The 26,205-nt window shown below is 34.3% G+C and overlaps 1 protein-coding gene across 1 annotated transcript; it reads left to right on the forward strand.

The window, feature by feature from the left end:
- Positions 1-2,780: 2,780 nt before the first annotated feature.
- Positions 2,781-26,205, forward strand: LOC100267710 (uncharacterized). Its single transcript, XM_002282740.4, has 7 exons — positions 2,781-3,177; positions 4,784-4,810; positions 10,093-10,191; positions 10,773-10,911; positions 25,226-25,538; positions 25,684-25,738; positions 25,840-26,205. The coding sequence occupies exons 1-7, from the start codon at positions 3,028-3,030 to the stop codon at positions 25,912-25,914; spliced, it is 858 nt and encodes a 285-aa protein (XP_002282776.1). The 5' UTR covers positions 2,781-3,027; the 3' UTR covers positions 25,915-26,205.

Consider the following 26,205-nt stretch of genomic DNA (forward strand, 5'->3'; position numbering starts at 1 on the left):
GTGTTTGGTACAAAAGTAACATATTTAGGTACAATTGACTAACTATGTACCTTATAAATTATATATAACCAAACATAACATTCCCTATCAATTTGCTAACAAAATATAGTTATGTATAAACTTGATTGAAATAATGTCAAACACATATTGTCGAATCTTCATAGAACAACTGACATGAGATTATTTTACTTCAAATGATTAAAATAACTAGTTTTTGGATATGCAAATGTTAGTTATCTTTCAATTCTTGAAAAAGTTATATTGATATGTATTTGCAAAATAAAGTAATAATATTACACAAAGATAATATTGCTTGTATTACACAAATTAAATGATGATATATAAAATGTGACAAAACTAATCATATCTATCTTTTTTTTTATTCATAAGCTTCAAAAGAATGATGAAATTGATATTCAACAAGTATGATTATATGATAATTTATCAAATTTATTCACGAAGGCATTATCATCTACTACAAGAAGTTAAGACACAAAATTAAAATATTGAGTGCTTATTTGGTAACTGATTTAGAAAACAATTTTGAAAAACAATTTTTTAGAACAGTTTTTTGATTTTTATAGAACCTAAGTTTGTTTGAAAATATAAAATGTTTTTAATATTTTTAAAAATAATTTTTATATGCAGTATTTTATTTTTAATCATTCTACATGTTTGTATAATTATTTCTTAAAACAGTCTTAAAAAAAAAGTGAAAACAATAGAAAACAACTAAAATATAATTTATAAAAACATTATGTTTTTTGTTTTAAAAACATAAAATAGTTTTTGGTTATCAAATATGTTTTCTATGTATTTTTGTTCTAAAGAACACAAATCTATTCTAGAGAATAGAAATCTATTCTAAAAAACAGTTTCCAAACATACCCTAAAATTCAAAGACTTTTTAGTTGATGTATTTGACACGATGAGAGCATATCAATGTAGATGTCAATACGTGAACTCTTTTTCCTTTCATCCCAGGTTTGTCTCACTAAGCTTATAATCAAAATTGTTAACAAGATAGTCATAATCATTCAAATCATTTAGATAATATTATACTTATTTTCTTTCACCAGAGTTTTTCATATAAAGTTTTAATGGGACATATTCTAGGAATGGTTGACACCCAAGAGAAATATTGTAAATAGGTGAAGAATTAATTTACGGATACCGCAATTTGCCATGTTAAGCATTTTAGTTACATATCTAATAGATATGGTTTTTGTAAAAGAAAGTATTCTAATTGTTAATTGTAACAGTAACACAATAACATGTATCATAAATATGTGAAGAAATTAATTTGTAGATATCATTGTTTCCATGGTAAACCTTTCACCTTTCACATCTCTAGTTTTCATAAAAACACATTATAAACCTTCAAATAAAGTTATGAAAATATGTAACTTTAAAATTAGTCATTTTTTTCCTGGATTTCTTCCCACAAATTTTCTTTCCTTTATTTTATTATTATTTATTTACGAGGGAAGAGTTTAAAATGAAAACCAAACATTATTTGATATAATTAATAAATATAAAATTGATAAAGATAAATTATTAAATTTTATATAAAAATAATAAAAGGTATAATTATTAACTAACCCAAAAACTTAAATAATCAAATAATAAGTTAACTACGTATATAAAACTTGTAATAATCAAATTTTAATGACTCTGTCATCTTTTACAAGGGAAATTGAAAGCTAGAGATTCTTATTAATATTATATGTATGAGATTAAATGCAAAAGTTAGGTCATATTTGGTAATTATTTTTAAAAACAATTTTATGTTTTCAAAAAAAGAAAAAGAAAAAGAAAATATGTTTGGTAATTAGAAAGCATGAAACAATTTTTTATTCTTAAAAACAGAAAATATGGTATTTTTAGATAATATTTTTTAATTGTCTTCAATTGTTTTTTAGTATTGGTTTTACAAAGAATTATACAAATATGAAAAATGATTAAAAATAAATTACTATATATAAAAGATATTTTTAAAAAATATTTAAAAATATAGAAAATAAGTTAAAAATATTTTAAGTTTCTAAATAAAATTTTTTTCTATAAAAATATCAACCAATTTTAAAAAATTGTTCTAAAAAACTTTGTTTTTTTAGAATTATTTTTTAAAAAACTTCTCAAACAAAAACTTATATTTTATTTCACTTTTTTTTTTCTAAACTATATTCCATTTTACATTTTTTTCCTTGTCCTATGGCATATAAAATTTTGGTGGTGGTTAATAAAATTGAAATTTTAGTATTAAAGAATCTTATTATTAAATGTTAAGTGATAAATTAATAGAAGGAAAAAAAATATTCAATATGATCTTAGGATTAAGTATTAAATGTATTGATAAATTGATAATAGAAATAATTAAAATCCAAAAATAATTTCTTTTTTATAAATTTAATCCTATAGTTATCATATGATATATTTGAAAATTTAAGCATCATATAATATGGCATGGAAATACAAATATATTATTTATTTTACATGTTAGGTTAAAAATATAAAAAATATTGCCATTTTTTAATATAAAAATGTAACCCTTATTTAAGAGCAAATTTTATTTTAATATAAATCAATTAAACATAGAGTTTGATTTATTAAAATTTTAATTTTTCATGAAAGAATTAATAATAAAAATTTTAAAATTATTAATCGCATTTAAAAGATGAGACCTAGATTATTTATCTATTTATTTTTTTAAACTTACAAATGGTTAGGGTTTTATCTAACACCCGTTAATTAAAAGAAAGATGAAAAAAAGGGGGGAGTTTTAATGGAAGGCCCTATAGCAAAAGTCCCAAGATAGAAGAATTTTTTCTGTGGAAACCTTGAGAGGAGGGATGCGAGACTAGCGGCCTCGCTTCCCCATGCTACAAAAAAAAACCGAAGACAAGATTGACATTATATGAGCCGTTTGTGCCACATAGAAAGCCATTCCTGAGGGCAAAGGCGAAATCCTCGTAATCATTTGATTTTGAGTTTGTTTGGATTTTTTTGTGGAATTTAGAGGGAGATATGCAGGTTCCCAGATGGAGATATGTGTTCATTTCAAAGAATTCGTTGACCCCATTCTCAATAAGGGCAGCAATATCTTCTTCTTCCCACTTTGCTTCTTTTCATTCTACACCCGTTGCCTCTGAGAAGTGGAAGAACAAATGGAACCATGTGAGTTTGTTTCTCTCTCTTTCTATGCTCAAAACTTACCCCTTTTGTGTTTTCCTCTTCCTTTCATCACCCATTTGTATGACTTTGTTTGGATTTCATGTATGTATATGCACCCCTGTTTTCTTTTTCTTTCTTTGTATTTTTTCCCTCTTTGATACGGCATTCGAAAACAAGGAGTCATTCCGAAACGAGGAAAAAATGGGTTCCTTGTGGAATGACATGATATTCATGGGATATTCAGATTTTGAAATTTTGAGCTGATTTTGTTATAATGTTTGACTAGTTGGTTGTGATGATATAGATCATAGATGTCATCTAGTGTTATTTTCTCTGTAGTAAAACTTACTTTATTTGTTATTATTTATTGAACATACCTTGCTTTATTGGATATAGATTGTTGGGTTTGAAACATGTTTGAGCACTGAGGAACTATTACTTTCCATTGTATAAATATAAAAGAATGGAATAGGAATACTTGAAAATGCCACAAATTGTTTTCTGGTTGAGATAGAAATTGAACATCCAGGCATGGTGTCTATAGATAGATAGGCATATTACGAGAACTGTTGCAGAAGAGGCTTTTTCCTGATTTTTTTCACTGTAGTTGTGAGTTTTTTGCATAGGTATTTTCTCTCATGGTGTGTGCAGTTGTCTTTGTGTGGGAATTGAATTTGCTAGAATAGCTCTCTGTGGCATACAATAGCATACTGAGGTTAGAGTTGTCAGGCAGACAGATTCAATGCATCATCTTTGCTTGGTGAATTTTATGTCAGAAGTGAAACTCTAACGGACAGAGCAGATGGTCCAACTGCATAACTTTTTCTTTTTTATTACTTCCCTTTCTTCCATTTGTATTTGGTTGGGGCAAGGAGGCTTTCCAAGCTGCACTATTTTGAGTTAAGAGATCTCACTGGCTTCGTTTATCTAGTTAGGCTCTTTGGAAAAATTTACTATTGGCAGGTCATGTGGTATTCTAGCACTGAGTTTGTGAATCCTGTTTTGATCCATTGTCCCCTTGCATATATCATTTGAGCTATTTGCTTCACTTGGATGTTGTCCTCCCTATAGCAGGGAAGCATGTTCCCCTCTTGGTACTCAAAGTCTTGGCCCCATATGGGAATAAAGGATTTTAGAATTATCCATGGAACAATTTGTTTTGATGTATAAAGAAAAGTATTTTAATCTGGGAGATCCTTTGCAGCTTCTCTTGGTGCAAAGTTATTTTGATCCTTAGGGAACCTAGTGTGGTCAAAGGTCTAGCCAGGTTGGGGTCTCATTAAAAGGTTTCTTTACTTGAGTTCTAGCCATGTGACTAAATTTTAGTTGAGGAACAATGAGTAATGAATCAAAGGTTTTTCCCTCCATATTATATTGTAATTTATTTCATGGGCTCTAAAGGATTTTGGTTATTTTAAAATGGTTTTTATTAAGTACACTTTTTTTTTTTTTTGCTTTTTAATTTTCCATTAGATTTATGTTAGTGCATGAGAGTAAGCATTCATTTAAGATATCGATTTGTATCCTTGTTATTTTACTTGTAAGTAGTTTTCAATGGTCATCTTATGTCTTCTGTGAGGAAGTTTGACAACTAGAAATGCTTTTGCAGGATTTTACAAGTCATCAGCCATCTAAGGTATGAAAAGTTAAATATCCATTTCTGAATATATGGTATATTAAGTTAAATATTTCTGATAATGATTCACATGGTAGAGCTGTTTTCTGGTCATCTTGTAAAGGGTATATATGTTTTTGATCTAAAGGGTATACACTTTGTAGAAATATGCTGTGCCTGTTGTTCCAGACTACATAACCATATATGTGCAATTTAGTTTATCTTTAAGCTTAACCATGGAGGTCAAGCTCCAATTAAACTTTGAATAAGAAATTTTCTTATCGATTTTCAGTTGAAATCTACATAAATTAATTGTTGGACCTTTGTGTTTGCATATCACCCACCATATGGGGGCTTCATTCAACAGTCATATTGTTAAATTTATTGATAAGGTAGGATATTTTGATTATCTTATGCATAAAGCAAAGACATCATTCACATCTTTTCAAAGGAAAAGAGACTTGGCTTGCACTAAATCTAACATCAGAGGAGTCAATTCAACATCTTCAAAAGTTCTATTATTCCTTTCCTTACAAGTATAGCATGGAGAGTACACTTTTACACTTCCTTGAATCTTCTATTTCTGATGCCAAATCTCCAATCCTATAGCAAATCAACCACCATTCTTGGCATCATCTTTGCAAACCAATGAGATTGAGCAGAAAGGCTGAAAGATACCAGCCACCCAGCATTGCAAGGAGGGATTGTCAACAGTTTCCACTGCTTCTTTACATCTAAAGTATCTATTGTGTATAACCTAGCTCATATTGGCTAAATGATCTGTGTAAGGAACTGTCTGAAGAAATTGTATGAGTGAGAAAACTGCCTTGAACATAACACTCGAGACCCTTTCTCCTTGATTTGGGGAGTTCTGCTCACCTCCAAAGGCTGAACTCTCAAGGTGAGCCTTAACCCAGGGACTTTAATTTTAATGTTTATGCCAATCTATTCTGATCTGCACTCTTTGCACTTTTACCATATAAAGTCCCTCAAGGAAAAACATGTTACAACTCCAATCATGAAGATATCTAGAAACATAATCCTATGTCAGAACCTCCACCTACCAATTCAAGGCATAATTTATCCAGCCATACTTGAATTAAAGCAATCCAAAAAGACTAGGGTTCCTCTATATGAGAGAGATCCCACACCAAATATTTCCCCAGGTTTAGACAGTCTCCATTACAGCATCTAATGAACTCCTTTTACAGACTTTTTGAACCCTCTCATGATAGCCTTCCCACACCCTTCACTCCACATCTACCCTGAACTTCTTTAGACCCCTGTCCATTTGCAACATGCCAGAGCCTCTACTGTTGGTTGCAGTGTGGTATTGATCCACTTGTTTTTTCTCTGACTAACACCATTCTTTCTTTAGTGTGTTGCGTTTTTCCACACATGTTCTTCTTTCTCCTAGTTCTCAGTCAAAAGAAAACAATCCAGCTGAGACTGGGAGTGTCCATCCTAACCCCTGCTCCATGCATAATAACCACCTATTGAGGGAATATCCACCAGATCAAACTCCTCAATGAAGTCAAAGAAACCCCAGTTCTCTTTTCAAAAGGGAAATGGACCATATTAAAATCCTCCTGCAGACCAAGACTTCTCCCAAAGACTTCTAATTGCAGATAATTCCTCAGAAAAAAATCCATCCCTTTTGAACCTTCCGGTAAAAATCCATGTACAACCATCTTCACGAATTTTAGACTTACAATAAATTGAAATTTTTTTTGGTTAGTGTTTTAATCCTATGTTATATCATGGCTATTATCAGGCTTGATTTGAACATGCTGTAACTTTCTTTAACTCCTTTGTGCATTGAATTTTATATAGTGATCTATGTCGCTAGAAGTGAGCTCCTGGAAGTTTCTCTTTGGACCTTGAGGAGGCACTAAGCTATTTATTGTTGTACAAAGGCATAGATAGAACCTTTCTCCATATCTAGAGGTTTTACCTGAAGGAATACAAAAAACAAGCAAGGCCATGATGTTCCCATAGGCTCCTGTCAAGACAAGGTATAGGTGTTGTTTTTGCTAGGTAACATTTTTTTTTTTTCCACATTTCTTTTCCCTCTCGGCTTGTATTTAAACCTAGGACCTCCCACGATAGAACCTTTCTCCATATCTAAATGGGGAATGAACTTTCAACCAGAAGGGAGAGGAATATTCAGCCACAATCCTTTGCCACCTTTAGCTATGCCTCAAGGGTGTATTGGGTGCATATTTAGAGAATAATTATTTGATGATTATTATTATTATTATTATTATTATTTGATAAGCAAATAATGCAAATATATTAAAAAGCGCCAAAAGACGACTCACCAAAGTACATGGGATGTATACAAATAGAGCTTAAAAGCACATCGAATAAAAAATAACACAAAAAACAACTCCCTCTCTTGACAAGAACCTAACTACTCTATAAAATCGAATAAAGACATGGAACCTATATCCATGTAAATCTTCACCCATGAAAACAAATTTGTAAGAAAAAAGTTCTTCAAATCTTGATCCAAATGCTTCTCATTATCAAATGACCTTTGATTGATTTCTTTTCATATAGTTTAAAAATACACAAAGGAGTTGCTCTCCAATGTGTCTTTTACCCACAAAGGGACCATGCCACCCTAGGAGAGCCTCTATAATAATAGTAGCTTGCACCCAATGAATATCAAAAAGAGCAAACAACAATTGCCAAATAGAGGAGGATGTGATTTGTGGATTCTTCCTCGTCTTTACAAAGAAAATATCTATTAATCAAAGACCACCCTCCTTTTTGAAGCTAATCTATTGCCAAAACGTTTCCCAAACTATCCTCCCACGCTAAAAAACTAACTTTAGAAGGCACCTAAGAATTCCAAATTATGTTTGTTGGAAAGGAAATTGATCCCCCCATTTCCAATGCTGCATATAAATACTTAATTGAGAACTTGTCGTTTCTTAAGTTCATCCACACCACCTTGTCTTCCCCTGCACTATCAACCACCTCTCCTTGTAACCTTGAAAATAAATCCTCTACATTGTTCACTTCCCAACATTTAAGTTCATCCAATGACCTCTCTCCCTTGTATGAACCCACAGATCCACAACCCAAGTCTCTTTTGAAAAGGCTAAGACATATAAAGTAGGGAATGAAACACACAACAGTTCATCCTCGCACCATTAAACCTTCTAAAACTTCATCCTCCTTTCATTATCCACCACAAATTATTTGATGATAGGATTGAGGTATTTTACTAAAGTTAATTTATTGAGGTCTATAAATGTGGATGTTATATGGTTTTCCAAAATGACAAGAAGGGACATGTTTGCATTTTGAGGCAAATTATCTTGAAGTGATTGAAGAGATTTATCATCTTGAAAGTTGATTATTGGAGGTTCAATGCCCTTAAAGTGCTCAACTTGTTGTCTCTTTTTTGTTCTTTTGTTTTCATTGTCAATGTGATGATGTTGTATAACTTAGCAATGATCTAGCATAAAGTCATTACAGGATTGAACATTCAATCTCACAAAAGCATGACCGGCAGAATGTCATGATATAAAAGTGTGGTTCAAAATGTCGCAAAATTTCAGCAAAATATCTCCGATATTTTGCTTATTTGGGAGGGCCAACACAATATTCCACACCAAAATTTAGTCAACTGATTTTTTGGGAAATTTCCGATTTTTTAGTAAGTCAAACTCCGGTCAATGCCTAGGTACCAGGGGGATTCAAACCCAGGCCAAAAGGCTTGGGTTGAACCCTGGCTATTATTGGGCCAAGTTCACGTTTGTAAATATATGTTTACAATAAATATGTTAAAGTTCATTATTAAAAAAAAAAAATTAATTCTAATTATTTTATTTTAAATTTTATTTAATTGATCAATAAAAGTATAAAAACCATCATTATAATTTTCTTAACAAGTCTTTTTTTATATCATTTATATAAAAATATAATTATTAAAAAATCATATATGTATCATCATTTATTTTACATTATTGAATGCATTTGAATTAAATAAATTATAGTTTTAATAGTAAATGTATCATCATTTATCTCATTAAACCTATTATAAAAAATTACTATCACTTCACTTCTAAATTTTTAATATTTATCATTTTAATTTTATTTAATTTTGAATGTCTTATTTTAAAAAATTAAAAATATAAATTTATTCAAAAAAATACTAAAATATATAAAAAAAAAATGAAGTTCTAATATTTTATAAATTGCAATTAATTTGATAATATAAATAATAAATTATTAAGATCGATATATCCTTACCGATATTTTTCTACTTAACCATACCTATGTCAATTACATTTACAAAATAATTTTAATATGTGTATATTTACTTATGATATCATTTTTTGGAGTTTTTCCAAATGTTTCCATGAATTTTGAATAATTTTTGCCTCTGTCAAAATATCCACCGATATTTCCAATATATCCATAAAATCCAAGTATCGATATATCCGTATTTACTAATATTTCAAACCATGTGTAAAAGCAAGGAAAAAAGAAGACAATCTTTAGATGGACAAGGTGGATGTCATAAGAAACTTCATTAACATCTTTGGAATGCTGTCAAATATAGCTAAGGTTCAAGTAGATTCAACATTATATCCATATAGTTTCTTGCCCAAGGACCTTTCATTCTCACTCAAAGAGTACCAAGAGAAAAGCAAGAAAAGGTTGCTGCAGATATTCTGAATGTGTTCATGAGGATTCAGTTATCATTCCCATGAAAAACGTAATGGGCTCAGGATCAGGGGTTTCCTTGGGTGAAAATCTAATCCCTATGGTGGGAAGAGAAGATCTAACTGGTTCATTGAATGCTACTTCTAGTATTAATGAAAATTTTGAGTGGTGATAGGAAGGGGATATTTTAGCAGTAAGAATTTAATAACTATGTGAGTTTCATCATGCTTGTTTAAGTAGCATAGCTTCATTCTAATGCATGCAGTTCGGCTGATGTTTTTTGTTTAGTTTGTTTTCATCATTTTTCTTACACTAATTGAAGCCAGAATTGAGTGTCATTTCAAAGGGATGCAATTACTTTCTTGAATTTGAAATGTTCTAATGAAAACCCACTTCAATTCCTTTGACCCGGTCAATAAATCTTTATCTTTATCTTATATATATCTAAACTTCTGTAGCAAACTCTTCACATGCCTCCTTCCTCCACTGCCTCTCCCCTATTTTGTCATTTTTTTCTTTCTTTTCTTTTTTTGGTTTCCTTTTGTTTTGGTTTGTTTTTTTTTAACTAAATTTATGTTTTCTTTTTTTAAGCTTCTCTTACATTTGTGTTTTGAATTCAGAATTATATCAGGTATGCATCACGTCAAAAGCGTACTGATGCAAGGAGAGCTTTGAAAGACCTCCTCTTCAATAATGGGTCTCCCAAATTTTCATTCCAGGTAGACCTTTCTGCAAACCGTGATTGGTAGAAAGATCTAGTGATACCTTCCTTAGATTGTTTGTAACATTGCATATTTTTCTGGATTGGTATCAGATAATCAGTCTGGTAACACATTCTGTTGCTGAAAATGTGGATATATTGTGAGCAATAAGGTGGATATGATCAATTCAATATTGGACACATAATTAGCTTTTGGTTTTGGTTCTCACCCAAGATTTTTCCTTAAAAATAAAGTGTTCAAGAACGTGCTTATATGAGAAATAAAAGGAAGAAAAGGGCGAAAAAAAGGTACCCTCTGAATAGGAAAAAGAATATGATTGTCATTGCTCATTGTCTTGAAGCAAATATACTGAGTTGGGGATTCTATTTGTGATGTGATAGATTGTTATCCATACACTTGATGAACTATTTAGGTACATTACCTAAATCCTACTGATTCTGTAAAACAAGGAAGCTGTTGGTAGTTAATATGCCTCCTGTAGTCACTCAATGTTCTTTGTCTTAGTGGCCAGAAATGTGGGGTTTTCTTTATTTGGATATCAATATATGCATTTATTTGACCTCTTATGGTTTATCTAGGATGAAGACTCAACTTGGAAAATAGATGGAGCAAGCAGCTGGGATGAAGAGGCTGAACATTCAGATAGCTCTAATAAGAAAGGTCGACCAAAGTCTTCTAATCGACGTGGTAGAAAAGCCCAGCACAACAGATTTAGACGTGAGTCTTTTCCCTTTTACTTCTTTTCTTTGCTTTTCTTATTCCCATTTATTTATGTAATATTTCTTGTTAAAGGAAGTTAGCCACATGGATAGAGATGTCCAAGGTTGAGGGAAGAGTGAGAGGCGAGAAGGATTAAAGAGATTGAGATTTTTTTTTTTTTAATAGGTATATTTTTGTCCTCATTGGGACTTGAACTTGGAACCTCCCACAAAGCCTCTCCAACCCTTTACCACTTGAGTCAGGCCTCAAGGGCAAGGGTTAAAGAGATTGATACAAGGTTGTTTGAGGTCCTTAGGTGAGAATTTAGAGAGGAGCTTCTAAATTAGACAATTTTCCAATGTTTTAAAAACTGGACCGAATCGGCCGGTCCAACCGGTTCAACTGTCGACCGGTCACATTTTTGGTCCGGTTTATTCCATTAAATCGTTTGGGTATTGGACCGGTCACGAACCGCCTAAACCAACGGTCGGACCGGTGCCCCAGTGGAACCAGACGGTTCTAAACGAACCGAACGGTTCAAGTTACCCCCTCATTTTGTAAGTATGGAAGGGTTCCATTGGATTTAAATGTTTTTGGCTAAAGCCCATGCTGGCCCTATCTTATTATGACAAAGCCCACACCCAACCCAACTATTTTGTGGGCTGAGTCTTGAGCCCACAAGACGATGTGATACCTTTGGCCTCAATGAGGATGGCTTTTATAGGCATCCTTTGCATCTTCATTCCTTGCAGAATCTGATGTGGGATTGCTAACTAATATCAATGAAAAAAATATAACAAATCTCCATCAAGAGGGCTTGAACCTTGGACCTCAGGTTTTGTAATCAACCTAGGACACCACTCGACTACATGCATTTTGTTATCTAATATGCCAAACAAAACAATATATATTAGATTTTAAAATTTTTTTAATATTAAATAAAAATAATATAATTTTTTTAAAAATTATAAAATTAGTTTAAATTTTCATTTTTAATATATTCACATTTAAATATTATACATATTTCATTTAATAAAATTTAAAATATTAATATGATTTAATTTGATAATATCAATGATATAAAATAATATTATTGATTTTTAATTTATTCATATATATTTTAAATTTTTTATAATTATTTTTAATTTTAATAATATATAAATTACATATTTATGACGTCACCGGTTCGACCGCGGTTTGACCACCGGCCTAACCAATGAACCGTGAACCGGTAACTTTTCCGGTTTGATGACTGATCCGATTCTGAAAACATTACAATTTTTTATCAAAAGAAATCTATTCCTTGTATGCTAACCCCCTTAGGCCTATTTATAGAGATTTCTAGATGAAAGCTAGCTTAGTTAAAAAGTTGGGAGCCAATAAGATAGCACCACATGGGCTTGTGGTGGCTGTTTTGAAAAAATGAAAAAAGAAAAAAGAAAAATTGATAACATGGTGAACCATTTCATGTAGAGCTCCCTTCCCTCTCAATATAGCAGAAATAGGCTCACCAATATTAGGCATTCCTGTCTTAGCAAACCTCTAATTCAAACCACTAAAAAAGACTCAAATCATCCCATATACAATCAATGGTAGGATGGTCCTATCCCATCGCTGATTTGTCTCAATTCCATGTTGGATTCCTAGAAAGCTACTCCTAATTTTGATAGGTGTGAATCGTTCACATTTGAATATTATGCTACTGGGTATATTTGAGGGAAGTGTAGGAGATTCGTTTGGTGTAACCAAAACATACTTCAACAACATTCCTCTTTGAGGGATATAGACATTATCGTTGATATACCCTCTTAATAGGATGGGAAGGGTTGAGCGGAGGCAATAAGTGAAGGTATGGCCTCTTGTTGCCTAACTTGGTATGTTGAAGGTGACCACTATTTCAGCCACATTATGAAGTAGATGCCTTCCATTTTGAGATAGGTAGGAGAGCTTCATTAGGCAACCAAAGGTGGGTAGACACATCTCATTAATATTTGAAGAGTTCAAGCATCTAAGGGCTTGGCAATGGCACTAGTTTGCTACCATGTCATATCCTAAGAAGGGTACCAAGAGATTGTGGTTGTTGGGGCCATGTGGAGATGGAATAATATATGGTGCTCTATTAATAACATTGCATAGCTTTATGCCATTAATAACATGGCTTCTAGGGGTACATATACGTCAACACCTAGTGCACATTTCTAGGCTTATTTCAATAAGATTATATATCATACCACTTATGTAGTGGGGTTATGACCTAGTTTGGAATGGTCACATACCAGAACTGAACTGATCTTGGTCAATTCTTGATATGCTATCCTAGAAACAAACCAAACTAAGCCAAACTGAGACTAACTTGGTTCAGTCATCAAGACAGGAGAGGATTTTAAGGAAACGTAAAAAAATGAGAGTTCTACCAACTGAAGTATAGTGGATGAGTTAACAACAATTTGAGGTGTTGGGTCAAGTCCAGTCAACTCATTTAACTCTACCTAGTATGAGTTACTGAAGGAAGAATGGGAATTCATTACATGGGAGGTTATTAAAGAGGGCTTGCTTCTTGGAATGGATCTGCTAAACACAAATACTTCTTTTGTGATCTCACGAAACTTAAACCCATGGGGTTTGACTATCTAGGCTGATTTGAGAGGTTACTCAATAGAGCAAGAAAGCTGTCACCTTCACAACAGGTTGGTTGTTTAATCAAAGGCCTTAATGAGAATATTCACATCAATGTCCAAACTTCTCCACTAAATAATCTTACAGTTCCAGTTTGGTTTGCCCTCCACCATGAAGCAAAGTATCAAACTCAATCTATCATACTCGAAATCAAACTCTGTTGCCAAAAAAAAAAATGGAACATGGAGATTACTAATATACTTGATAAACATCATGTTCCAAATGGTAATCAAAATCTATTGCCAATTAATAGGTTAACCAGGATAGATTCAGACAGAAAAAATAAAGGATTTTGTTTCAATTGTAATGAGAAGTTTAGTCCTGCTTGCAGGTGTAAAAAGCTATTTATAATTGAAAATTGTTGGTTAGATGAAGAAGAAAACGAATATGAATGTGATAGAGGCTAGGATGTGGTAGGTGTAAGTTGAGATTTCCTAAAATAGCCATTGAGGACAAGCACTTCTAGAGAGGAGAGAGGTTATGACTTTATGAGATGTAGCTTCATACTAGGATAGAAATTTAATTCTTACTTAGTTATTGACATGTTTTTGAAGAGATGGAGGTGATTTAGTTTTTTATGGACCAGTTTCTTATTTTTTAGGTGGGTTAATTTCTTATTTATTTGGGAACATTATTTGTTTGTTAGCTATGACCTTACAAATAAATCTTCTTAAATGAAATAAAGTGTATTTATATTAGTTTTATTTTTTAGAGGAAGGTTCCTTTAGAGCACCTAACACATGCATGCACACATGCATACATATTAGTTTTATTATTTAGAGGAAGGTTTCCATAAAGCACTTAATACATACATACATACAACTAGAAAAAAAGACCAAAGCTTAGTGGAGAGACCATACATAGGCTAGTTCCAAGGCCAAATTATCAACACGGGAAAGAGGCGGTGTCGATGGCAGGTTCAATTATGGAGTTATCCCTCCCATTTTACATCATATAAATTATGATTCATATAGAGTATGATTTGCTGAGCTTTTCTTATACTAAGTATTCAACATTGCATTGATGAATATGTTGAACCAAGTCCTATGACACTGCTTCAATTCATGTTGAGAAGTTGGGATGAAAGGCTACATGAATAACACATGTAAGTCAAAGATAGTATGATTTGATAAAATGGCGCCTAACCTTGACAAGGTCCAAGGGGTGAACTGCTAAGTTGAGATCAGTAAGTGGGCTTGGAATTTCACTTGTCTGATTATTCCATGTTTAGGAGTGGGAGTCTTTTCTAAAGAGTGAAGCTCCTCATTCAAAGAGGATCGGGTTTTCCATTAGGAATTGTGGATAAGCTAATCAGATCCAGAGTTTTTAACAAAGCATGATTATAGGTATCAAGCCTCTATTAGTATCCTTTTACCATTCTATATAAATGGGCTATTCTATTTGTACAAATATGGTAGAGGGGCTCATTTAATCCTTGTTTGTCCATTAGTTTCTAATTCTTCTCTTTAGCATGAGGTAGAGTAGCTCATTATATTTTTTAATATAACAAAATAAGGTTAAGGCATGGAGCGGTAAACTTGTCCGAGCTGCATACAAGAAGAAAAAAAAATAGTGGTTACTTTAAGGGAACCTTCCTCTAAAAAAGCCTAAAGGAAACAAACTTCTCATTGCATTTATAGAGTGAAGACTGTAGCTAACAAATAGATAATATCTGTTAATGAATAAGAAACTAATCCACTAAAAATTTGGAAATTAATTGATAAAGAAGTCAATATTTTCTATCTCTTCTAAAACACAGCAATAACCAAATAAGAATTAAATCTACCCCTAGTATGAAGTAACATGCTATAAAGTCATAACATCTATCCCTTTTGAAAATTGTTCTTGTCCTTATGAGCTGTTTCGGGGAATCTTAGCCCATACCTTCTTTTGCCACATTCTCATGTCTAACGTGTTCATATTCAATTTTCTTTATCTAGCCAACAACCTCTAATATGAAATAAGTTGTCACATCTGTGAATGGGACTGAACTTCTTATTACCATTGAAGTTGTTAAAGAGAAACAGGAGAGAACATAACAAATTTGAACAAAGGCTATATATTGAACAAAGCTTTTGACTCTAGAATTTAAACAAGGAAACAATGAATTTGACAAGGAAACAAATTAATCCAAACAAGATTTTAGGATCTACATAATGTTATACAACCATACAATACTTACGTTTGGAATCTATATTACATGATAAACAACCTAATCCCAATTCTTCCAACACTCCCCCTCAAGTTGGTGCAAAGATGTTTTGCATTCCCAACTTTTCAATCATTTGTTGAAATGCTAAATTTGCGAGTCCTTTAGTGAGAACATTGGCTAGCTAATTAATAGTACATATAACACTTGACCATTGTCTAGCTTTTCCTTTATAAAATGTTTGTCAACCTCCACATGCTTAGTTCGGTCGTGATGGATTGGGTTGTGAGGAATGTTGATGGTAGTTTATTGTCACAGTACAATATCTTGGGTTCTTGAAATTTGATCTTAAGATCCCTAAATATGATCTCAATCTAAAGAAGTTCACAAATACCTTGTTCTATAGCTCTAAATTCTATTTCTGTACTTGAATGGTCTACTATTGATTGTTTCTTACTTCTTCAATTGATAAGATTAACTCCTAAGAAAGTACAATATCTAGTATTTGATCGTCTATTTATAATAGATTTGACCTAGTCTACATTCGTGTAAGCCTTTAACTTCAACTCTTTACCCTTCTTTAACAAGACACCCTCACTAGGAACTGCCTTCAAATATCTCAAAATCCAATATACAGCTTCTAAGTGGGGTTTAAGTGGAGCAATACATGAATTGATTTACCACACTCACGACATATGCAATGTTTGGTCTTGTGTGTGACAAGTGAAGTAGCTTTCACATCATTCGTTGGTAGTTGCCTTGTTCAATCAGTTGGCCTTTAGATTTCTCTCCTAGTTTATAAATCTATTCAATAGGTGTCTTGATTGGTTTACACCCACGCATACCTATCTCCTTAACTAAATCTTGTATATACTTCCTTTGAGAATCAATAATCCTTGGTTTGATCTAGCCACCTCAATTCCAAGGAAATATTGAAGCTTGCCCAAGTCCATTATTTCAAATTCCTTAGCTAAGCATGATTCCGGCCCCATAATCCCTTCTTGGTTATCTCTAGTGACAACAATATCATCAACATACACAATTAAGGTTGCAATTTTCCCTAGATGAGAGTGTTTGATAAATAGTGTGTTATCTCACCTTGGCTTTGATGATAACCTCTCCTCACCATAGTTTTCATAAATCTTCCAAACCATGTCTGAGGAGATTGTTTTAGACCATATGGTGATTTTTTGAGTTTACATACCTTATTTGCCCATGATTCCTTTTCATATCTTGGAGGAATATCCATGTATAATCCCTCTTCTAGATCTCCATGGAGGAAAGCATTTTTTCCATCAAATTGTTATAAGAGCCAATCAAAATTTGTTGCCAATGAAAGTAGAATCCTAATGGTGTTTATCTTGGCTATTGAAGCATAGCAACCAATCTTGCTTTGTTCCTCTCCAAGGTGTTATCAACTTTGTATATAATATCAAGGATCCACTTACACCCCGCTGTTTTTTTTTTCCCTTTCGGTAGCTCCACTCTCTCCCAAGTTTTATTTTTATTTTTTTCCCAAGGCTCTCATTTCCTCATCCATGGCCTTCCGCCATGGCTTTAACCTAATAGCTTCTTGGATGGTATAACGAACATCATGAGAGGATATTTGAGTGAGAAAGGCTTGAAACTAATGTGAAAGATGATAAAACGACACAAATTGAGAGATAGGGTGATGGGTGCAAGACCTAACTCCTTTCCTAATGGCAATAGGCAAATTCAAATCATCATTAGTATCAAAAGCTTGAGTTTCATTTTCATTACCTGTCACAAAGGTCAAATATTGGAACATCCAAGGTGATTGTAGATTTCTTCCTCCTGGAATGCACATTGGAGATAGGAGTTTTCGGCCTCTCATTCTTGGTCTTCAGAGACTCTGTAGTACTTGAGATCTGAGTTGGTTCAATGGACTCAATGGATGGATTTTGACTATGGGAATCATGACTTAAAGATTCATTGGGACCAAAATTTGTACTTTTACCAAAAGTGGAACCAGGAGCACCAGAATTAGAACCAGAACCAGTACCTGAATGTTGTACTTGTACCAGTACTAGTACCAGGAATGGAACCAGGACTAGAACCAGTACCAGTGCCAGCACCAAAATGTATATTTGTACCAGTACTAGTACCAGTAGCAGTACTAGAATGTGTTCTTGTACTAGACTCGGAATCAGGATCAGTATTTCTACCTAAATCAGAAGTAGCATTGGCATGGGGCTATAAACCACACTTGATATAGGTTAAGGCTAATTAGATTCCCACTATTTATCTTCTCCTAGTTTGCTCTCCCCATGAAGATAGGTGTCCCAAAAGTATGCTTGATTTTCCTTAAAGGTGACATACATAGTGACATTTTTCCTTTCGTTGGAGGATGACAACATTTGTATCCCTTTTGAGTGGATGAATAGTCCAAAAAACAAACACCTCATAGCTCTAGGATCAAATTTCCCCCGCAAGTGACTATGAATATGCACATAACAAACACAAGCAAATAATTTTAAGGTAGAGATCCAAACCCTTGGAAATTAGGAAACAAAGTTGAGAGTTTACTCATGGGAGATTGGTATTCAAGAACATGAGATGACGTTCGGTTTATCAAATATGCAGCTGAAGAATAGCTTCCCCCCAATAAAACTTTTGGGACTTTCATTTGGAAAAAAAAGTGATCTAGCAACATTAAGAAGATGTTGGTTTTTCCTTTCTGCAACAATCCCATGTTGTTAAGGTGTGTCAACACAAGATGAATGATGAAGAATGCCCACCTTTTGAAGATAGATGATGAGATCTTGATTGAAGTATTCTTTGCTGATCTTAGTGTATGTCTTTTTGCCCCAAATAAAGTGTTAATGAATTTATGGAAGGTAGGGAAAATGGATCAAACCTCAAATTTAGATTTCATTAGGGATGTCCAAGTAGTTTGAGTACTATCATCTATAAAGGTGACAAACCATCTAGAACCAAAAGCTTTAGTAACTCAAGAGGGACCCCAAACATCGGAATATATGAAACTACTGAATATATCAAACTAATTGGTGATAAAATGTTTAGATTCTTTAAAGGAAAATATACATAATTATGTTAAGCCAACTCACAAATTTCACAATGGAAATTTTATATATCAATGTTTTCAAACAAGGAGGAAAACAAATTTTTCAGTATAGAAAATAGAGGATGTCCTAAGCATCTATGCCATAGCCAAACTTGATCTTTCCTCTCTCGATAGGTAGTAGAAACAAAGCCTTGAGACCCTAGACTCTTTTTTCTTTTATAAGTAAGCAAAGGTGTTGTATTAATAAGAGGCGCTAAAATAGCAGCCCAAGATATACAAGAACAAGAAACTCACCCCCTTATAGCTGTAACCAAAAAAGAAAACTATCTAAATAAGATGTACAAAAAACAACCCCCTCCCCCTCATTTGGAACCCACCCAATCAATGAAATTTATTAGCATCAAAGGACCAGTTTTTATAGACAATTTGGTCTTCGACCAAAGTGAAAAAACAAAAGAAGCTTTCAGCCTTTGCAAGGATAGCACCCCATCTTCAAAGGCAACTCTGTTTCTAGCCTTCCAAACTGACCAAAACAAGCACAGAAGGCGCACTTTCCACACTATTCTACCCTTTTTGCCTACCCAAGCTCCATCCCAGCCCAAAAAGGTCTCTATTACTGAGGAAGGGAAGACCCAACACACACCGAATAGGATAAAAAATAGTTTCCACACCTCCCTCGTCTTTTTATAATGGACGAGAAGATGGTTAATAGACTCACAAACTTGGCACAAAAAGCATCTATTTGCTAAAGCCCATCCTTTTGTCTGAATTTGGTCTAAAGTTAAGAGCCTTTCCCCATGAAGCTTCCCATGCAAAGAAACTAATTTTTGTCTGCACCCAAGAGTTCCAAATCATCTTCATTGGAAAGCACACTGATGAATCCAGCTCTTAGACTTTGTAAAGGGACTTTACCGAAAAGTTGCCGTCTTTGGACAGTAGCCACCTCAACCTATCCTCCTCATCCAACATCACTTATTCCCCACACAAACGCCCCAACAAGTTCTCCACCTCATCTAGCTCCCAATCATTGAAACGCCTAGTGAAACGAGGGTTCCAACTCCCCCCCTCCTTTCCCCACTGGCTGAAACAGTCCATAAATCACTCACCCATGCCTCTTTAGCTGCAGCTAACGCAAATAAGGAAGGGAAAGAAACACACAACGGTGAAGTTCCACACCACTTGCCCTTCCAAAAGCTCACCCTTTGACCATTACTCACCACAAAATAAATTCTAGATCTAACAAGGTGCCAAGTTTCCTAATTGCTTTCCACAACCCTACTTCATGCCCCTCTCTAACCTCATGGGAGCACCACCCACTTCGATCCTCCCCATATTTCCCACTTATAACCTAGTTCCAAAAGGCCTCTCTTTTATTTGCAAAATGTCACGTCCATTTTCCAAGGAGAGCCTTGTTGAGCGTAGCAAGGCTCTTAACCCCCAGCCCCCCTTTACATTTATCTAAACACACTGTCGACCACCTCACTAAATGAGGTTTTTGCTCAAGAGCCCCACCTCCCATAGAAAGTCCCTCTGAATCTTCTCCAATCTCATTCTAACCACTATTGGCAGATGAAGGATGGACATAAAATAAGTAGGAAGGCTGGATAAGGAACTATGAATCAATGTAATTCTCCCTCCCTTAGAGATATATTGCTGCTTCCACATGGCCAACCTTTTGTGGAATCTTTCCTCAATGCCATCCCAAACTGCCACCAAGTTAAAAGAAGCCCCCAATGGCATCCCCAAGTAAGTAGACGACAAACAACCCACCTTGCAGCCCAGCTCACAAGCCAAATCATCCACGTTCTCTACCCTTCTCATTGGGATCAGCTCACTTTTATCCAAATAAAGCTTCAAACCAGAGATTGCCTCAAACCACATCAACAACCAGCACAAAAACATCATTTGCTCCTCCTGCACCTCACAAAAATCAGTGTCATCAGCAAACAGCAGATAAGAGACCTCAACCCTTTCCCTACCTCTCCCTTGCACTTGACAAGCCAGTAAAAAACCACCACAAATTGCTCTCTTCAAGAGACAGCTGAGGGCCTCCATTGCTATCACAAAAAGGTAAGGTGAGAGCGGGTCTCCCTACCTTAGACCCCTAGACTCTTATTTACCAGATATGCTTCCAAGTAGTAGAGCCCATCTTTTAACTTAGCATGCCCAATCATATTCCTAGTAACAAAGTTAGAGAAAATTGCAAATAGTGGAAGTGAATACAACAGAACAATTTAAGTCTTTAGTGAGTTTTCCTATGGAAAACAAATTGTAAGATAGATTTGGAGTATGAAGGATAAATTTTAAAGATAAAAGTAGTGATATTTAAACACTTCCTTTTCCAACTATAGGAGAAAAAGATCTATCAGCCACTTTGATTTTTTGTTTTCCTGAACAAGGAGACTATGTAGAGAAAATTTTTGAGGAGCTAGTCATATGGTCTAAAGCACCTGAATCAATGATCTATATAGCCATTTTTAGAGGCAACTAACACCTGATCTCATTGAGTGGGGATGCACGTGAAAAATGCGGGTCCACACTGAGGTTTGGTTCTCAAACTGGTTTAACAACTTTTTTAGCCTCTCAATGTTGCTTTGGCTTAACATTGTAGCCTTTTGAGTATCCTCTACAGCAGCTGTTTAGTGGGCTTCTCCAGATTTTGTTATGTGGTGTCGTCCTTTGTTTCTAACTCACTTCAAGTTTTGAGGTTTCCCATGCAATTTCCAGCACATCTCTATAGTGTCTTGGTTTGTGGCAATAATCACACCATAATTTATTCCTGTCCACCATCTTCTTGCCTTCTTCCTTGTATTTTCCAGCGATAGAAGGGGGGGTTAGAGACTGCCAAAGCTGAATTTTCAGCTATAGGATTTTTAGAATTTCCAACCATGAGTTTCTTACGACTCTCTTCCCCTCAAATATGGGCAAATGGTTCATCCATAGATGGAAATGGTTCTCTACCTAATACTTTACCACTCGCCTGATCAAACTCTGGATTAAGAACTACCAAAAATTGGAATATTCTCTCCCTTTCCATTATGTCTTTCAATTTCTTTGTATCAGTGGCTGATTTCATCTCCAGGTTCTGGTATAAATCTAGCTCCAGAAACAATTTGAGGGTGTTGTAGTACTCTGTAACGTTACAGTTGAGGACCCTTGCTTGGTGTTAATAATATGTCATTTCAACTCAAATATTTGAGAAGAAACACCTACCTTGGAGTAGGCTTTTGACATTGCTTCTCAAATGTCTTTGGCAATAGGTGAGAGCAAATAGGTTTTACTGATTGTTGCATTGAGTGGAGCAACCATGACATCACCATGGAATTCTCTGTATCCCTAACTTCATATTTCAGGTCATCCTCTGCTAGTGGTTTTGCAGTCCCAATCACATACTCATCTTTCCCTTGCTCTTCAAGGATATCTTTGCTGATTGTGACCACTCTATGAAGTTTCTCTTTCATCTTGGGAGTGGTGATTTGAAAAGTTAGGTTTTCATTGTGGATGGAAGCTTGGTTGAAGGATGACATATTGATTGAACGGACTTAGATGTTTCAAACGTAAAGGATAAAGGTAGATCAAATTGCAGTGTGAAATAGGTTAAAAAAAACCTTCTCAAACAGTGCTGAAGGTGACAGCAATAAAGGCTGTTAGGGTGAGATGTGATGGCAATGAAGGCCAGGCCACCAGAAGAATAATTTTTTTTTTTAAAAAAAAAAACAAATCTCCCAGAAACCCTTGATGGGCTCTGATATCATGCTGTAGTTAGAGAGAGAAATAGGAGAGAATAATTTTGTTCTTATTTCTTCTAAGGTCTTGATACAAGGCTATATATTTAACAAAACTTTTGACTCTAGAATCTAAACAATGAAACAACGAATTTAACAAGATTAATCCTAGCAAAATTTTACAAGAATACAATACTTAACTATAGAAACTATATTACATGGTCAACGACCTAATCCCAAATCTTCCAACAGAGGCAAAGTCCCTTATTCTCTGTTTCCCTTCACTGAAGAGTCAACTTTTGAATTGATAACAATTTTTGACTGCTGCTTTGAACATGATCTTTATTGGGCAAATGAGTCACCTCCATGTTTGTTGCTTTTTGTAAAAGAGGTTGATTTTGAGTATGATACTTTGTTTAATAGAGGTTGGCCAACTCAACTGCAGTTGTAAGGTTATTTGGTCAAGAAGCTCAGGTGTTGGCCACTAATAAAAGAATCAACCTTTTGTGAAGGTGAGAATTTCCCTTCTCTCTATTGAGTAACCACTCAAACAGGCCTTAATAGTCATGAATATATATATATATATATATATATTTATTCGCTCTTTTCTTCTTGGTTTAACTTCATGAGATCACAAAGAATTCTTCTGATTCAATGGGTTCATATTGAGTATGTCAACTCTCCTTAAGAACTTCCCATGTAACAAATCCCCTTTTTTCTTTTGGGCATCACCTTTTAAATGGTAGGCTGCTTAGTATACCTGCTCATCGATAGGCATGTGCTGAAATTTAAAAAACTACTCAACCTGTTAGATCCTACTTGCTGGGTCTTTGTTTTTGTTGGAATAAGGAAAATCTAACTTGGCAAAACTAAGGTGGAATTGAGTGAGTTGAGTTGACTTAACCTGATCCAAAGTTGCTATTAACTCGACTTGTCATATTTCAGTTGGTAGAAATTAGGGCCTGCCACAGGATAGTTAAAGCCAGAGCTCATGGCTGAGGATATTTCTGGCATTTCCCTTAGAATCCTTGCATGCCTCTACTCTAAGGATCCCACTTCAACCTCTAGTTGAGTAATATGTTGATCTTCCATTTCTGACTCAAGCTTTGATACTAAGTTGTTATGTGCAACTTGGACAAGTTGACCGCCTTGTGCTTTTTGGGCATATTTTGTTCAAATTGGAAAAAATAAAATTGAACAGAAAGAAAGAGGAGTTGCTTAAGGGAACCTTCCTTCAAATAAGACTAATGGAAATAATCTTCTCTAATGCTTCATTTCATTTAGGAAGATTTACTTATTAGACTGTAGTTAACAAACAGATAATATCTACCCCTGGGATGAAGTAAAATCGGATAAAGTCATAACAGATGATAACACATTTGAAAAGGGTGGGTGGAGGGGGCACATGCATTTTTTAACTGCCAATAGTGGGAGGTACTTCCAAATGGATAATATGGCCATATGCATGCATGAACCAGATTTCTGCAAGGACTACTTTGCATGTATATTGAACTCCTTGTTAGATTCAGTTTTCCCTCACCTTGAAGGAATCCTTGTCCTTTTGGTTCTTTTTCTTTTTGCTATTAGCAATAAATTGACTCCTGTTTCTCATCAGAAAATGCCACCATGCATAACTGTTTTACCACATGGTGGTAGTCCTGCTTCCATCAGATAGGTCATGATAGCAAATCACAAAGTCAAACCTTGCAAATGTTGCTTATCCTGAGTAATTTGATGTATTACTCATTGATGGTGTGGCTAATGTTGAATTTTGTCTTATAAATATATATAATCCTGTGGTTCTGACCTCCATAACCCGATTACCATTTTAGTTTTAAATTATTTCATTCAAGTAATATTCTCCTGCTCAAGTAATGTATCCACAAGTCTGCAATTTTTTTGTTTAATTTCTCAGCTAATTCTGTGTATCCACAAGTCTGCCAATCATCTCAAGTCTTATCCACTTTTGTCGAAGTTATCTTAATTAATCCTTTTCTTTCAGTAGTGCCATTCAATAAATTCCTACTTATAAAAACAGGAGAGAATTACTCGATACGAGAGTGCCATCAAGGTCTGTCTCCAACACATCCTACTCGTTCAGTGACAAAACTGAGCATTTGGCTTTAAGAAAAATATATATTGGGTTTAAACAATTAATTTATTCTATGTATCTTAATAAATGTACTTGTGACAAGAATAAGACAATATATAAACAAGAAAATAAGAGTAATTGAAAGATAAACCTTGAAGTGAGAGGATCGGAACATCCGCTTGTCATTGATTCATCCTTCAATCAGTGTATCAGTTTGTGTTCTGAGAAAATATTATTTTGGTTGATCTCTCAAGAAAGGGCCGCAAATTGTGATTCTCAATTTCATTATCTCACTTGGAATCTATGATCTATAAATACAGTGCTGAGAACCCTAAATGTCACAATAACTGTGTACTCCGTTTATTTAAAGAAGTCGCATATCCAGTTGAACACTGCCTAAGCCATGAAATATCAGCTGGGGTTTCCAATTCCTTAAATTTAAAATCTGCTCTGTTAACATTGTATACACTGAAAAATAAAAGATTCCAAAGATGAAACTTGATCACTACATGCACAATTTATCTTAATCATCCAACCTTTACCCTTTTTAAATTTTTAAATATTTATATTATTTTTCATTTTTATATGTTTGCCCTACATGAGTGTATTGACAAATTTGATGTTTCCCTTTACTACATGTTCAGGTAAGTTTAGAAAAGATTATTTCTCTGAAGATGACTATTCTCCCGAGACAATCTTTCACGCAACGTTTGGGAATAGGAACAAATGGTGTACTTGGTCTTTCAACTCAGCGGGGTCATCTTCTTTCCAAAGTTCAACAAGCGCATTCGAGTGGAGGGGGCAGTCAAACCGGACCAACAATAGAAATAAAGAATGGGATACTGGCAGTGAAACTGAGTCTGATGGTGAGTCATGTGTTGTTGGCTCATATTCTGATAGAAGAATGCTGGGTCTGCCTCCAACAGGTCCTCTAAAGATCGAAGACGTCAAAAATGCGTAAGTGCTTCAAAACCATCATGGATTTTCTGCAAATTGATTCATGATGTCATGATTCAACCAGGTTTGCTTCTTCATTAGTTTGCATTCTTTGCGCTTTTCAAACTCAATCAAGTAATATTCATGGAGTTCTCTCCTTTTGCAGTTTCCGTTTATCTGCTCTAAAATGGCATCCTGATAAACATCAAGGCCCTTCACAGGTTAGTTTCTAAATCTTCACAGCCCATCTGAGAATATGGTTCTGGCATCAGTGTATTCGGGTTTTTTTTTTTACTTACAAAACAGCTACACCTCCATGCAGGCAACAGCAGAAGAGAAATTCAAACTGTGTGTCAATGCATACAAATCATTGTGCAATGCTCTCTCCACAGTTTAATCCTTTAGGTTTTCATTCAAATTCATACAGCTCACGCCTCACACCTCACAAGTAGGTTTTCCTCCAAATGGAACTTCAATAATGGAGAAGAGTTGTAAAATTATATCATTTTCTGTTTTTTGAATAGGAAGATGGAAGCTCAAATTGTCAGAAGTTGTATTGATTAGAGTCTGATGTATGGAATTATTCATTTGTAACCAACAGTGGAGGTCAAGCCCAAGTTGTGCTGCCATCATCATGATCAATAACAAAAGATGTGGGTGGGCCTGGTGGTGGTCCACTTCAATAACC

Source organism: Vitis vinifera, chromosome 4 (genome assembly GCF_030704535.1).
Source record: "Vitis vinifera cultivar Pinot Noir 40024 chromosome 4, ASM3070453v1".
In the NCBI taxonomy this organism is placed as follows: Eukaryota; Viridiplantae; Streptophyta; class Magnoliopsida; order Vitales; family Vitaceae; genus Vitis; species Vitis vinifera.

Coding starts and splice junctions, on each gene's coding strand:
- LOC100267710 (XM_002282740.4), top strand. CDS start 3,028: ATGCAGGTTCCCAGATGGAGATATGTGTTCATTTCAAAGAATTCGTTG. Junction 4,811..10,092: donor CAAGTCATCAGCCATCTAAG/GTATGAAAAGTT, acceptor TTTTGAATTCAG/AATTATATCAGGTATGCATC. Junction 10,192..10,772: donor CTCCCAAATTTTCATTCCAG/GTAGACCTTTCT, acceptor TGGTTTATCTAG/GATGAAGACTCAACTTGGAA.